Raw genomic sequence first — 16108 nt, 5'->3', positions numbered from 1 at the left:
CAGTACAGAAGCTCTTTTCTTGTAATTTACCTGACAGATTTTCAGCCTGGGGGACAGCTCCCTTTTTCCAATTTTCAGGTTTTGTGGACAATAGCTAACCCAACATCTTAGCGATGTCTTATGCATGAGGAAAATACCCCACATTTTTAGTTACAAAAGTTTTAGTTTATTGTTTAGCTCCTGTAACTGTCAGTGAGACTGACAGTGTTTTAAAAAAAATCACACAGTTTGACTAAGATAAAATAAGCTGGTAATATGTTCACTCTGAAGGCATACCCAGCTGATATAAAAATAAAGCTTTGGATTTATTCTCTCTGCAGCTCTGTTTTCTTTTTTCTTTTTTTCTTCTAAGAAGTGGAGTTCAGCAACCAGCATGACATTTGTAACATATAACAAGCTACCACCAATTGCCATGATGTTTCACTCAATACATAACTCAACATCATTTGAGCTGGCTTATGCAGAGGATGGAGTTTCAGTGGGTTTCTTAGTTTCTTTTCTGAAAATCCAGAATCACCTCAATTTAAAAGTGCCTGCTGAAGCACTCTCAGGTTCCTCTCTACATAAGCCTGAACTAGTGCCTCACCTTCCTAGAGAGAAATGGAATAAAATTGAGGAAAAAACATCTTCAAATAAATCCTTGATTGCAGCTCACTCATAGAGGAAAGCTGTAAATGGAATCAATCAAGCTCCAATGGCTTTTGAAAAAACACCACATTAAAAAAAAAAAAAATCAGCTCCTAAGTCCAGAACTTTTCTTGATTTATTTATGGTTTCTGTCTTAGCCAATAGCAGGGAAAGTCCCTCTGAAAGCAAAGGGAATAAAAATATATTGAAAGCAATCAGAATTTATGAATACACAGCAGAAGAGGGACTCAAATACCATCAGGAAAAATATAATCAGAAATACATATTGCATGCAATCCTTACTTAAGGCATCCTCCCTGAAACTGTTGACTGAATTACTAGATTCTTTTGTTTCCACATGCAGAAATAAAGTCTGAGAATACTGTCCCCTGTTTTTATCAAAAACAGTGAATATATTTAGGATATAGGCTGTTCAGGGAACTCTCAAGATGGGTTGATTTGGGTTACTTTTCATATTTTTTGACATGAGGAATCATAGTTATCAAAACAAGTCTTGCTACTTTCAGTTGAATCAGCCTGAGAGCAAGATTATCCCAATGTATCTATTTTATCCCACTTTTCTAATCATGAGGACAAGAGACAGTTCAGACAGAGAAACCTTGGTTCTAATAAACAGTGATGGTTAAATATTCTTTGCAGAAGTAACCAGAGTCTCAAAAGCTTTTCCTGCCATGGCTGAAGTAATCTAGATTTCTTTTAGGAGTAATTTGATGGGGAAAACACTGCAAGAATCTTTTACCTAAGTTAAATGAAAATTAACCTCATGAACATTAATGGTATAGGTAGAATGTCAGGGGTTTTTCTCCAAACTAATTTACTTCTCATTATCAATGAAATTTTATTTCCCAAACAAGCTTTATTGTGAGTGAATGTACAGATATTTAATAGGAAAAACAGTGCTGTAGTGACTTCCTAGCAAAACTTTCATTGATTTTTGGTGTATCTAGGGTGATTTACAGTCCAGATTAAGAATCTCATTAATGTAGTTAGAATACAGCGCAGTTTTATGTTTGTGATTCAGAGCAAACAAAACCTAAGGAATTGAATGAGCATGAAAAATTAGGTATTTTTTTCAGGCAGTGAAGCAGGGCTTACCATAGAGACAAGGCTTGCTCTGCAAATGTTTTGTGGTCTCAGCAGTGCTGTTAAACAAGTTAAAAGGGTAAGCTCAGCACTATAAAAATCGGCTTCTGTATGGTCATCTTCTGTAGCTAATCTAGTGACATTCTATAGACAATATTTGCTGCTCAGTCTTGTATCACTGATGTAGAAAAACAAGCAGATCTTTATTCGTCTTTTTCTTTTTTCTTCTTTTCAGTTAACTGGCTAGTGGGCAATGTTAATTCAATTAAAACTACTTCAGAAAACTGAAAACATGAAGGAAGAAATTCTGTCTGCATTTGCACTAGGACAAATATAGGGCCATGCTTTTGAACTTAAAATAACTGTATAAATATTTGTGAATTTCTGTTTTAAGTTCATTGAAATAATTCTAAAAACGCTGTATCTGTGGGATTTTTTTAAATAAGAATGCTGATTTTGAACATGTTTTATTTGCTATGTATCTGTTTAGAAAACTGACTATTTGATTCTCTTTACTGTCATCTTGAAGGACTTCCAACACAGAGAAATGGATCATTCCTTCTCTTCTGTAATATGGTACTTCTTTCTGCTCTGAGCACTTGTATATAAAAAAAAAGTATATGAGCATTTAGATATTAAGGACTATCCAGTTAAGGACTAACCAATACAGAGACTTAATAATTTTAAACTGTCTAGACCCATCAAAATTGTGCAATTCCCCACAATACCATTTCTGTAACTTTTATCAACAACGTGAATCTTCTCCTTTTCTGTATCATCCTCACTGCTCTCCTCTGGCAAAAATAACCATATAAACACACTGTTCATCTTTAGCCTGTCATATGTAGATTCTTTAAGTAACTTCCAAGTCTTGTTTATATCTCTCCTGAAGCTACACCTAAACTGCAAAAGACATGTAGATGGAAGGGGATAGAGCCAAATAACATAACCCTTCAATTCTTATAAGCATGTTACCTCTCACTGGTTTCATCTATTTCCCCTCCTCTCATATTGAAATGCTTTCTACTTTACACCAGTCACTAATGAGTACAGAGCTCATAATGAAAATGAACTACTCAGACAGACCAACCCAAGCCAGCAATATTTAATGCAGAAATAAAGTAGGATTACAACATCTGGAGTAGAACTGCCATAATTTTCCATATGAAAACTTCTACCGAGGTTTTTTTAATTCCAAACTACAGTGTATCATCCATGACCCAGGACTTCAGGTACATTCTCTGGAGCCAAAAGGTTCATTAGGCTCTCAGAGCTTCTAAAGACAACACGAAAAAAAAACCTAAGAAAGTCTTCAGGAAATCCACTTCTCTCACAATATTCTCAAGTGAGCCTCCTCACAGAGGGGCAGAACATAAAGTGGAGGCTCTGGGAGCTCTCCTGATGCTTCACCATGTGAACCAAGCCACCACTAACCTATACATACCTATAGTGCCAAATGTACATAAGAAATCTATCAGGGAAATAGGAAGAAATGCCCTGTAGAACTGTTTTCCTTTCTGTTCAGACTTCGGGGGGGGGGGGGGGGGGGGGGGGAAGAAAAAAAAAACCTAACGTAGGAGTTATAAAGCTCAGCAGTTTCACAGCAGGTATGTCCTCTCTAATAAAGTAGCTTCTTTCTTCCTCACATTCTTAAATGCTCCCCAGAGAGCAACATCTGAAACAGAAAACTCACTAATGGAGTTTGTCTGACATTTTCACTAGTGTTTCTAAGGCTATTTAGTGGTAACAGCTCACACATGCTGTAAAAATCCTTGTCTCACCAATAGAGTGAGGTCTCAACTCTTGTTGTAATGAAATATCCTATTCTATGGAAACTGAAGTTACATGCAAAGAGGATTAATGGAATGCCCTGAGTTATAAAAGGCAGATTCAGAAACAGAATTAAGATTCTTTATTTTAGGATTGGATAAGTGGACAGTATTTCTCAATACAGTCTGTCATTTTTAATTACAATAACCTAGCTTGATCATGAAAAGCCTTTAACATGAATTATGGCCTAAATAGTGACCTTTTTTGGTTTGATTTATTCCTTTCCTCCTGCCTGATGATATCTTCTTTTGAAAAAGCTATATTTCTTTATTACAAAAATATTTTTCAAAGCTTTCCTCATCAAACTTCTTAGTTTCAATTAGGAAAAAAAAAAGATTGTTCACTTTCCAGCACAGATTTAATGACACAAAGAAAAATGTGCCTAGAAATAATTACACGGACAAGTCATACATTAGCAGTCATGCCAATCCTCAGGGCATGCTCCAAAAAAAAGAAAATACAGTTACACAGGGAAATGTATGATTGCACTAAGTGAGTGCTGTATTTACAACTAAATGCTTCTGCATCTATATTCCACAACAGGGAAATGAACCAACAAACCCTCAAAGTAATCACTCTCAATGCTTTCCATTTTTATATGGACTGGGCTAACTACTTGTTCTTTCAAACCCAGATGTCTGAAATTATGTACCTCATTTCACTGGTTTTATTTGCAGAGGTATTAAAATCCTGCTAGTCTCATTGACATTTCTCTTAACTTGGAGAATAAAACAGACTTTTTCTTAGAAATTAGGTAGGCACATATGGGAAAAACATCCTATGGAATATATTACTGCTGGCATTGGCAATTAAATGTGAAATGCTGCAAAACTCTATCATTGGAATTACTCATTACGATTTAGTATTGAAGACATGGAAATTATGATTAGAAAGCGTACAGAAATAAATTGATTTTAAAATAATTAATGAGTTCTTTGTCACTAGTCTGGACCATTTTACACTCAGTTAAAGGATGAAAAAAAATAGAGGATTTAATCACTCCACTTTGAATGATGTCTTCTGCCATTGTAGAGGGAGACACAATTTGTAGTGGACTGTGTCACACCCTTGCATGGAAATGGGGCCACAGCATGTAGGGGCAGACTGTTTCTGAGGCATCACAGCACCTCAGGATGGTGGGATAATTAGTGAGAATAGATGGGGATTTAAAGATTTGAACTTTGTTCCATCTATAATCTGCTGTCTACAAGTGAAGGGTGCACATCACTGAAAGAGATAGTTTTTCATAAAGCCAACATGCAATTAGTTGACCTTATTCTGGCATATATATCAAGTGCTTTATTGCTCTTTTCCTTTCAACAAATCTTAAAGAAAGGAGAGCTATGGGAAGAGCTTGGGGATAGTAGGACTCAAGAGAATGGGATAAGGGAAGGGGGAAGGGAAGGGGGAAGGGAAGGGGGAAGGGAAGGGGGAAGGGAAGGGGGAAGGGAAGGGGGAAGGGAAGGGGGAAGGGAAGGGGGAAGGGAAGGGGGAAGGGAAGGGGGAAGGGAAGGGGGAAGGGAAGGGGGAAGGGAAGGGGGAAGGGAAGGGGGAAGGGAAGGGGGAAGGGAAGGGGGAAGGGAAAGACTTCCATGTAACATATGAGTTAAGTAAATACAGCCACATATACTTAGAAGGTCAATGTCACTCTTCTTTACCTGTTCTCTTGATTGCATCAGAAGCACAGTACTGCCAGAAAGCTCACACTCTACTTTAGATAGCCTCTGTCGGGACTGTGTCTACCTGTACATTCAACTTGCTCTTTTCTGGCAAGCTGTTCTCTCCTTCTTTGCCCAGTTCAATATTCTCAGTCTCAGTACAGTTCAGTATTGTTTAACTGAAGTCAACTTCCTCTAAAACCTGTAATTTCCTCTTTGAAATATTTACAAACTAATTTGGTAAACATCACGTATTTTTCAGTTTAACACATCATCACATTGTGATTAAAACCTGAAAAAAGGTATAATCCCATAAAGAGCACATTGCTGTGATATAAATTTTTAATAGTAATGATCTGCAGAAATGGACTTTAGCATTAAACCTTTAAGTGGATGTCTGAAAATGTAAGAAAATATTAGATTTGATGTTCCACTTAGTGTTATATTACTTGGAAAAACCTACACAAGACTATTAGCTGACTAACTTAGAAGTGCCATTTTCTTCCATTTTGCTGGCATATTTTTACCTTTGCCATCATTAAACATGTTGTCTCCTTGTCTCACAGTATTGCTAGAACAGAAATCCAGAAATACAGGCTTGCACTTCCTCAGATACTGTTGAAAGCAAATGTACAGGCTAAACAGAAATATATGCAACAATATCTAAATATAAGCCATTAGCCTGATTAGAAATAATCAGTTCCTTTAGAAACACCAGGCTTCAACTCCGATATGTGTGGAACTGCAAGAGATTGGATCCTCTTCACTGTAGCTTGTTAGCTCAAGTTCACAAGCATTAGGACACCTACAGCTTTTAGCATCATGCAAGGGATCAGCATCAGGGTTAAATAAGGTCTCAGTCAAGTAGTCTGTTGCTAATGTCACACATCTGTCATGTACCTTATCACCATAGTGCTCTCTCATTTGTTCTGCAGTAACAGATAATCAAATCACCGTACTGGGTCACACTAAAAGCTTAATTCCATGCAGGCACAGTTTTCAAAGGCCGTTATGTTGTCACTGGGCAAGTGCCATTAACATCAAAAGTAGTATGAAGCCAAAACCCCATTACAGGCTAGGGCCTGCTGATAAGACAAGTGTCAAAATAAAGATCTTAAACTGAGGAACTTAAAGTCTAAATAAAGAAAAATCCACCTTTACTTGGGAGTAAATTAAACTGTTAGATGGTGGCTGTTTATCACAAGCAAGAAAGGACAGTGCACCCCAGTAAGTGCAGGATGTATTACACTTTACACTGGCCCCAAGTAGGCACAGGCCACTCTGTGCTGTTGTCCCAGTTGAATACGGCAACTTAAGTCAGAGATCAGCAGAGAGAGGAAAATAACAAAATTATGTTTATGGAGACTAACAGACAGCAGTTACACTGCAAACTTAACTTTTTACTGTTAGATTTGTGTTGCCTCTTGGTCAAAATGTAAACTAGTACTTTGTCTTTCTTTTTTACCCCAAATTCCTTACAACTCATGAGGAACATTCATAGTTCTCCTTGCCTAAAACACCATAGTGCCCATCCTTGAGAGTCAGATTTTTGCTCTTCATTCTCCAGCATATAATGTCTGAACTTATTTGTCAGCTTGATGCCAGAATTCTTAAACTATAGAGAAGAAATATGCCCCAAGTTGAGCAGGATACTCACAGCATCTCAGTATCTGTTGGTATCTCAGAATTTGTCTCTTATCCTACCAGCTTCCATATGCTTTTTGGTTTTTTGAAAGCAAACAAGCAAGCAAACAAAAAACCCACCACCAACACCCCACATACTATGCTCAGCTAGGACATACATTTTAGTAGAAAGCTCCACCAACAGGTAACTTTTTTATATTCCAAAACTACAAGAAACTTTTCCGAATTCAAATGATGAATTTTATTCTGAAAACAAAATAAAACAAAAACAACTCGTAAAGATTTCAGCTATTAATAGAACAAAATATTTTAACATCTTTTGGAACAGCAGTTGCACTGAATACTTTCTATAAAATTTCTGATAAATTTTCTTTTCTTTGCCTCCTTTGCTGTGTGTGAACACATATCATAATATTTTAGACCTTTGTTTTATACCAGTCCCTCGTCAAAAAAGCAATTTTCCACTGCAGCCTCATTTAAACATATCCATAATTTAAGGACAAAGTGTGTATGTGTTCCTAATTACTTCCAAGGGATGTTTGATAAGCCTGTGAAAATTAAGGGAAAAAACCCCACTCATACTGCAGTGAGAAAAATGAAGCACCAAAACTAAATCACCAAATACCTTAACACTGCATTTTAGTGCTATCAGACAGTAAAATATAGAACATTCAAGACTAAATCTTGTTAATGCTTGCAAGTTCAGAATAAAATAAATCTAATATAAATACTTTCTTTTTTACTTTGGTGCTTCTTAGTTTCTCTGGAGGAGTTTGCTTTTCAAAATTGTTTTTAATATTTGAGTTAAACAATGTAAAAGTAGGAAGGTTTTTTTAACAAAAAAAAAAAAGTCTGAAGAAAAAAGCTTTCAAACAAGAAATTATTTTGCTGCAGATTTCTTCAGATTAATTTCAGAATTTCCTGAAAGAGGCATTGCCAAGAGAAATTATTTCAAAAAATAAAATTATTTTAATATCACAAAATCACAGCATGGGTGAGGTTGGAAGGGACCAGAATGGGTTAGCAGGACAAACCTCCCAATATAATGGAGAAAAAATCTGAATAACAAAATTTTGTTTCTACAACAAAAGGGGTAGGATCCCACCCAGATTACTGGGATCCCATGAACAGCAACAGCATCCTCAGTACACTGCTATCCCTTGCAGGCACTGACCCTCTCACACATTGTTCAAAGACTGTGTACAAAATGGTCTTTAACGAAAAACTGAAGTGATAAATTTGAAACACTGCAGACCAGTGAAATTCAGCATTAGAACAGAACCAAAAGAATATTGCATAATTAATACACTAATGCTTTAAAAAGAGCTGTTCTATTACTAGCACTGAGACTAAGATTTGGCTGCAAGTTGATTACCACAATACATTTGGGAGCAAACCATCCAGGGAGTTTTTCCAGCATCTGGTTGGCATTACTGCTTGAAATTACTCCATGGCTGTTCCCCCATGGCGTCTCAGAACAAGCTACTTAGAATCACCAATGCAATTGCTCTGTCTCTGTACTTCACTGTGAGCTGGTAAATAACTAAAGCTCATTTCATATACCAGCAACATGCAGCATATGAAGCTTGAATTTTGCCAGCTATAGTGATACTGCAATTAGTCCTCCAGCTATTTTAAATCAAATCATTTAGGAAGGAAAGCTACTGAAAATTAAATCCAGCCACAGCTCCAGGAACACCACAAAAATGCATTGTATTAAATTTTAGGTTGTACTAATCTGTTTGGTTTGCTGTGGCCAACGTATTTAAAAACAGGGGACACAAAACTTAGGGGAGAAGAGACATAAAAGCCACATACTATGTGAGAGATGTAGAATAAGCTTATTCTATAGGCTCAAGTCTGCTTTTAGAGGGATGTGATATGAGCAAAGGCTCAGAGATGATACATCATGTTTTACCAGTGCAAAAGCTGGTGTGAAAGAGAATGAGGACTATACCAGGAAGAACTAGTATTGCATACTGTTTCAATCCACAGTTCTGGCAATGTCTTTGAAGTCACTCCATAAAGACATACAAATAACACATGCATCTTGCAGTCTCAAAAAGTCCTGATAATGACCATAGCCCTGCTTACTGTCACAACTGACTTTTGACTAGATACTGTCTGTAAATTGATCCCTCAATTAAAATTTTTGCAACCACCAAGGGAAGTTAGTTTCACTGATAGCCCTCTGCCTTGCTTACAGATGAACTCCTGAAAGAAACACCTTTCCCACTGAATTCCACTTCTGTTATGGAGCCATTTTCCTTCTCGAGCTGGTTAAATGATCATCGTGGTGAAATAAAACAGAAGAAATCCTTGAGTATGTTTGGAGACAACTTTGAAACAGAGGTAAGGGGGTATAATTTCTCTAAAAAGAAAGATATTTTTAAATGGTTGGATAATTGGTGCCTACCATTCAGACTGAGTGAAACCAGGTCTGGGAGCAATATATAGTCAGCAGACGAAGTTATGCACCCTGACAGAAGTACCTGTCTTTGGTCTATTGATTTGACTAGCTTAGGGCAGGGGATTTCTAGCTCATTTCTTCCTTTTACAGAATCAACTTGAACTTTATTTCTGTTCCTTTGGGATTAAAGCAGCTCCTGCATTCCCCTTGTCCCTCTCCCCATATTTCCCAAATCAGAAGCACCAGTGCGATGTAAATACTACTCAAGTGTGTTCAGCTTCTTTACGTGTTTGAGCAGCATTTGTGGTCCAAGTCTAATCTGGGTGTGTAAACACACCTTTTTTTTCTCCTCCTCCATCTACATAAAGTGGAAACAAGGAAAACTGGACAGCAACCAGAGAGCCTGGGCTGCCCTAAAACATTCCACTTCACAGTTTAGTCAAACACAGTCTAGTCTGGGTGTTAAATGAAGCTGTCAACATTTGATATCTATGCTGTATGCGTGATGTTTACAAAACATATTCTTCTCCAGAATTACTTGGAGTCACACTCCAAAGAATCCAATGCAGTTGACAGCAAAGTGACAGTGTGGGAATGTCAGGAAGAACACAGAGGGAGCAGAAAATGAGAAAGATGAAGTCCTGCCTGCAGATTTTTAATGTTAATGAAAGAAACTTTTCTACTTCAACAGGCTCTTGACAGGGCCCAGGGTTCATGAGGAGGAAGTGCCTGTTCCAAGAACAGAAGCAGGAAGCATATAGATGCAAAACTGAGAGTGGGAGGAGGCAGAAGGAATAGATAAGCAAGGATGCAGAGGAGCATAAGGAGTGGCAGGTGTGACCAGTTCCCTTTTTATCAGCAGGAATCAATATGAGAATACCAAACAGTGTGAATTTTAATGTCTGTAAAAATAATGTCATCTTCCATGAATATTCTCCTATAAAAATAGAGTGTTTTAAATGCTGTTGGAAGATGAATATGGACACTTTGGTCACTTGGATGAAGCCATTACTTTTAATTTTCTTTTAATTTTTTTTTTTTTTTAGGTTATAGCTTATGGACCAGGAACAACTGAGAAAAGTAAAAAGAATTCAGATATCTGGATATGGCAGCTGGTATGTGACAATTCACACTTTTTAACTTATGAATTTGTGTTTAAGTTCAGACTGAACAGCAGTAAAGCCTTCTAGCAACAGAAACTGGAATGATTCCCTTCCTTCTCATAGTAAATATCACCAATAGGCACCACCTTTCAGCTTTAAACTGTAATGAAAAATAACTGTAAAGTGCTGCCACAATAAAAATAGTCTCTTTTTCCTCATCATGTATGTTGATGACAGAGATACTGGCCCCCAACCTTGTTGGGAATTTTAATGCACCCTACCTAGGCTATATCCTGTAAGTATACCAGAATGCCTCCAAGCAATAAAGCAAAATCATCTCTTAGTTCTTCCTTGAAACTTTTGTTCTCATCCTGAAGTCAAACTGGAGTCAAGTAGAATAAGCTAATAAAAATGTCTGAAAACTTGTTTATACTAAATCAGAACCGTAGGTGATCCAGATGTCTTTCATTCAGCTTGCTTCTAGAATACATTTACAACCCAAAGAAAGAGAAAAGTTAATTTTTGCTTACACGAGTCAGGCTAGCTTGGGAGGCAGATATTTCTATTTGTTCCTCTTCTGTTGAAATTCACAGGGACTATAAAATACTAATTAAATACATCATAATCTTGAAAGACATTTGTTTACACTGCAGCTTACATCAGCCTGTAGAATCAAGACCTTGTGTCTGGCAAGAACCTGGCTCCCCTGCCTGACAAGATAATAACTAGTCCATTCCAATATGGAGCGGCTCAGCAATTTCAGTCAGCCCCCTGCTGACTCGTGAACTGCTCTTAAAGACCTAAAGAGCTGTGAGGAATCAGAAGAGTAGAAGAGAAGCTTTAACTACTCCAGAAGATTCTCTCTGTAATTTCTGGAGCTGTACCAATTTGTAGGCTGCTAGGTTAGATTGGTGGCAGTGTACCTCAAGAATCAGACAATGGGTTGCTGCTCTATGGTGGGAAAGAATGAAAAATGAAACATATTTGTACTGATGCTAATAGTGTTAGACAAGATCAACTGAATATTTAGCTAGACTTCATGAAACAGAGCAGGTCTGAGGTGTTCTTTCAGTAGGAGAGATTTCCGTGCATGCAGCATTTTCTTTCTGCTGGGGACAGGACATGGAAAATTAAAAGCCTTCTTTCCCTTCAGGAGGGCACATCAACTGTTGCCATGGATGGTAAAACCCTGACGCTCTCTGCTGGTGACAGCCTGCTTGTCCGTGCCCAGTCTACGTGAGTAGAGATGAACAGTAGTGGCTCAGTGCCTGATTCCCCAGCTTCCAGCAACTTAAGTCCTGTGTATTCAACCCACACCATGTTGGGCACCACTGGTGCAGAAATGCAGCATCTGTGAATGCAGGACTTGCAAAGGCCTCTGTTATTTCTTGGGGCAAAAGTGTTTTTAGGAGAAAAAGTCAGACGTTTATTCTAGTTCACCCCTTATGATAAAAGCTGGAGAAAATAAATTTTAAAAAATTATATATATATATATATATATATGTGAAATAAAAAAAAAAAGAGAGAGAGAAGCACTACCAAGAAAATGCAGCATGCAAAAGACCTTGTGTAAAGATACATGGCCTGAATCCACCCACTGGCACTCATGGAAAATGCTTGAAGCATCAGACCAGGCTTAATCAACACCAATTCAGGAAGATTTGGGGTTCAGGCTAAGAACACAGCTCTCTTCCTGGAGTAGGATGCATACAGCTGTTTTATAACCTTGACACATGTGTTACACATAAAGGAAAATAGCTTCTAGAGAGAATGGAAAGGAAGCTATAGAGCATGGCTAAAATTGATAAAGTGCCCACTCCTCCTTTTCCAAATCATCGATGTTTAATTTGTTGGTTTGAGTGTGTGGTTCCCCTCTATACACATTGCATCATCTCTTTTTCCATTGCTCCAGGTATTGCTGGAAAAGAGCAGAAGAATGTGTTGCTCTCTGCATCTCTCAGGATCCAAAACGCAAGCAGCCTTATAAATAACTCCTGTGTCAGTCAGCTTTGATGATAACCATGTTTAAACCTACCTATCTTAATTCTTTTACTCAAAATGCCTGGAAATTTGAATACTCTAACACAATGATTAAGTGGAGTCAAGTGTTGTGCCCAATTCAAACTTTTTCCCCAAGTAGTTAAAGTTTTAGCAAAATTTATAATCAGTATTTTTTTTAAGATCTAGTGTTTTGTTTGACCTTATCTGAAACGAAATGACAACATAGCCAAGTTGCAGGATACTTATCTAATAACACATGATACTATCTAGAAGAAATTAGAGGCTTTTGAAATCTAAGTCTCTCCCACAAGATGTTGAAAATGAGATGGGACAGACACTGTCCATGTAGATGGTTACACTACTTAGGTTACAGTTTTTATTTGTTTGTATCGAATTCATCATTTGTAATAAATTAGTACAATGCTAGCTACTCAGCCCAGCTTCCAGTATGGAGCTTTTATTGATAGTAGTTCAGAGATCTTCTGAGATCTTTGGCTAAAAGTTTGTTTGTTTGTTTTTAAACGCCCCATCTGCTGCACTGCTTGAGAATCTCAGTGCTTTGTGAAAGAGGAAGGTGCATTAGAAAAAGCGCAAGCCATACCTGCAACAACATAAGGCATCACGTAGACCACCACCATGCTTACTACAGTTACAAGTTATTCCCAGTTTCCCAGACTGAGCAGTGCAGTCAATCCCAGTGATCAGCAGTACCTCACACATACCATGCTGGATGCTGTGTGCACACTACACTGAACATAACACTGCAATGGGGCTAAGCAGGAGCACCTGGGTCATGGGTGTGCTCCTGTGCAGCAGAATTCTCAAGTCAAATTAGCCTTAAGAGGTATGTTAGGGAATAAGAGAGCAGAAAAATTATTTAAATCAGTTTCTATTAACTGCTGCTTCTTTTCGGACAATGAAGTTTCTTGCAGAAACAATAAATTTCCAATTATATTTTGCTGCTTTTATTCCAAGAATTCTGCAGATGAGTTTTTGTTTGGGTTTTGGTTTTATTTAATTGTTCTTCACGTTGTCAACATCAGAAAACAGGTTGCTTAGATACCTGCAGGTATTATCAATTAAAAATTTGAGAAAGCAAATGTACCATTTCCTGATCTTTTTTTGATTATAATTATGTTCAGAAAAATATTTGTTTAATCTATTGCCTACAAAGCTCATTAAACTGAGATGTCATATGTCTTTTATTGAAGTGTTCATTCTTCTCATGAGAAAGACAGATGGCTTGACTTTTATCTATAACTTATATTTAACATCAGTAGCTTTCCTAGCAAAGCATACAGCAAAACTCTGCTACATTCTTTAATAACAAGGGCGCCTAATTTGAAAAACTGAACCCAGTCCTTCAGGCTGTTACAGGTGTGAGCTGTGACACACAAAAAGGAGCTGTATCATTCCTGTGAACAAGGGAGTCATTTTTTTCTGATTACCATTGATACTGGTGTGTTTATGTGTCTGCAGAATTGACTGCTCGAGTGAACATCTATGATTGAGGGATCTAGGGTACCAAAGTGTTATATTTTTAGTCCAGCAGTTACAGGGTAATCACAGAAATATTTCCGTATTTCACACTGAATGGTAAGTGAGTAAAACACAGCAACATGTAGAACAAAATCCAGAATAACCAGCAGCTCTTCATCCACCCAGAGGCACTGAAAACCATGGAACTTTCAGGATAAAAATTAAGGCACCTCCCGTGATATAATGTTAAGGCTCCACTCAAACTATACTTGGGATGCCTTTTATAACAACTTGTTCTTGAACACCTAAATTCCGTCCAAGTCCCATACTAGATGCCACACCAGGAGGACTGAACCAGAGCTCCATCATCCTCAGTTTTGCCACAGCCCACAGTCAGAAACCAGGACTTAGTAGGTCATCAATTAATTTCTACTGAGGAGCATCTGTCTTCTAACAGCTAGGTAAGAGGTGTTAAGGCCTATAAGTATGGCAAAAAATCAGGATCAGAACAGCAGATTTATAAAAACAGTTAAATACCAAGTACCAAGAGAAAAGAATTTTGTTTTCTAGAGTCTCTTTTGAGAGTTATTTCTGTTGTTTTGGTGTCCAATTGCCTTGCCCTCCCACCCCCTTTCAATGCAACAGTAATTTGTGGCCAGCAAACAAATGAGAGCACAGAGAGAACTTGTTGTTTACTCCTTCCAGGGTGCTTAACCATTGTGGTTCAGAAACCTAGAACTTCCATTTTCCCAGGTTTTCAAATAGTTCCAGAGGGCTTCTGGGCAGGCAGTGAATCTTTTTCTGGTGCTTTACTCTTCCTCCGTATTATATCTGTTCTAAACTGCCCCAACAATGGTACATTTATAATTGGAAGCACCCATGCCACTCTGCTCACGAGGAAGTTTGCCACACGCAAGTCTGGTTCCCAGAGCCCTCTTAGCTGTTAGGCGTTCTTTCTGTGTATGTGCAGTCAGCTCAGCAGATACTTCAGCGCCAAAGATGTTGGGATCAAGGTTTGGAGACTGCAGTGCTAGTCTTACCTCAAAGAAGGATTTTAAGGTCAATGGCAAAGGCTTAGTTAGGTATGTTGTTTGCAGAGTACCCTAATGCACTGCCCTTGACATTGTGCTTGTTCATGCATGTCCATGAAACACACCTGGTAAAACCATGTCCTACAGAATCACTGAGGTTCAAAAGGACCTCCAAGATCATCAGACCCAACCTCTGATGAAACACCAGCTTGTTAAGCAGACCATGGCACTAAGTGCCACATCCAGTCATTTCTTGAAAACCCCTAGAGATGATGACCCCACCACCTCGCTGGACAGTCCATTTCAATGCTTAACAAGGCTTTCTGTGAAGAAATTCTTCCTTATGCCCAACCTGATTCTCCCCTAGAACACCTCGAGGCCATTTCCTCTCATACTGGCTGCCTGGGAGAAGAGGCCAACCCACACCTCACTACAGCATCCTTTCAGGAGCACAGTAAGGTCACCATGACACCTTCTTTTATCCAGGCTAAACATCCCCAAGCACTCCTCATGTGCCTTAGACACAACACACTTCCTATGATTTACACATATACATGACTGCCTTTCTTTACAGCTCTTTTTATACCTGGTACACCTGCACCCTGATTTGGGTGCTCATTTTCTATCTGAATCAGACAGATATAGGGACACCTGATACTTAGCAGACTTTGTACATTTTGGCAGGATTGTGCTAACCTTATTAGCACAGTATTGCACAGACAGACCATCTGCTGTTTGATGCTTCTGTAAGACTCAAAAGTAAAACCTTTACACAAATAAATATTCTAAGCAGTATTACAAGAAAACCTACGCAGATACAAAGCTGTACCTGCACCATTCTTGATAAATTATTACCTTTTAACTCATGCAGCATTGTCCAGAATCACAGGCTTGAGCTGACTTGAAAGCTTAGAAATGCACACAAAGAACTTTGAGTCCACCAACAAGCATCCACAGAGTTATTCCAAAGCAGAATCTCACCTAGCTTGGAAGTCAGCAGGAATTTTCCCTTTCACTTTGAGTGAGAAAAGGTGATACAGCCCAATCCTACCAGCTGTTGATTAAAGCAGCAAGAGTACCTTTAGAATGTTTAATCCCAATGAGATCACTGGTAAGCTTTGTAAAAAAAAAAATCTAAACCACTTCTTTTTAGCTGTAGATAAATTTTGATTTCTATTTATTAAGCATTTAATATAAAGAGTAATATAAGCATAATTATAG

General features: G+C 38.0%; 1 protein-coding gene and 1 long non-coding RNA gene across 3 annotated transcripts in view; one reads left to right on the top strand and one right to left on the bottom strand.

Moving 5' to 3' along the window:
* Positions 1 to 13577, top strand: part of HAAO (3-hydroxyanthranilate 3,4-dioxygenase) — a 33702-nt gene extending 20125 nt beyond the window's left edge. Inside the window, exons 7-10 of the mRNA XM_066178381.1 lie at positions 9070 to 9215; positions 10320 to 10388; positions 11530 to 11612; positions 12289 to 13577. Coding sequence (XP_066034478.1) covers positions 9070 to 9215; positions 10320 to 10388; positions 11530 to 11612; positions 12289 to 12367 — 377 coding nt within the window. The 3' untranslated portion in view covers positions 12368 to 13577. The remainder of the gene's footprint in view (positions 1 to 9069; positions 9216 to 10319; positions 10389 to 11529; positions 11613 to 12288) is intronic.
* The window catches only part of LOC136286612 (uncharacterized), a 39730-nt gene that overhangs the window by 16991 nt on the left and 6631 nt on the right, over positions 1 to 16108 (bottom strand). The gene's annotated exons all lie outside the window — the stretch shown is intronic.

Source organism: Chamaea fasciata, unplaced genomic scaffold (genome assembly GCF_029207755.1).
Source record: "Chamaea fasciata isolate MVZ Bird 193981 ecotype frontalis unplaced genomic scaffold, bChaFas1.0.hap1 SCAF_3, whole genome shotgun sequence".
Taxonomy (NCBI): domain Eukaryota; kingdom Metazoa; phylum Chordata; class Aves; order Passeriformes; family Sylviidae; genus Chamaea; species Chamaea fasciata.
Note: the sequence above shows the minus strand (reverse complement) of the source record. Positions and strands in the feature narration are given on the sequence as shown.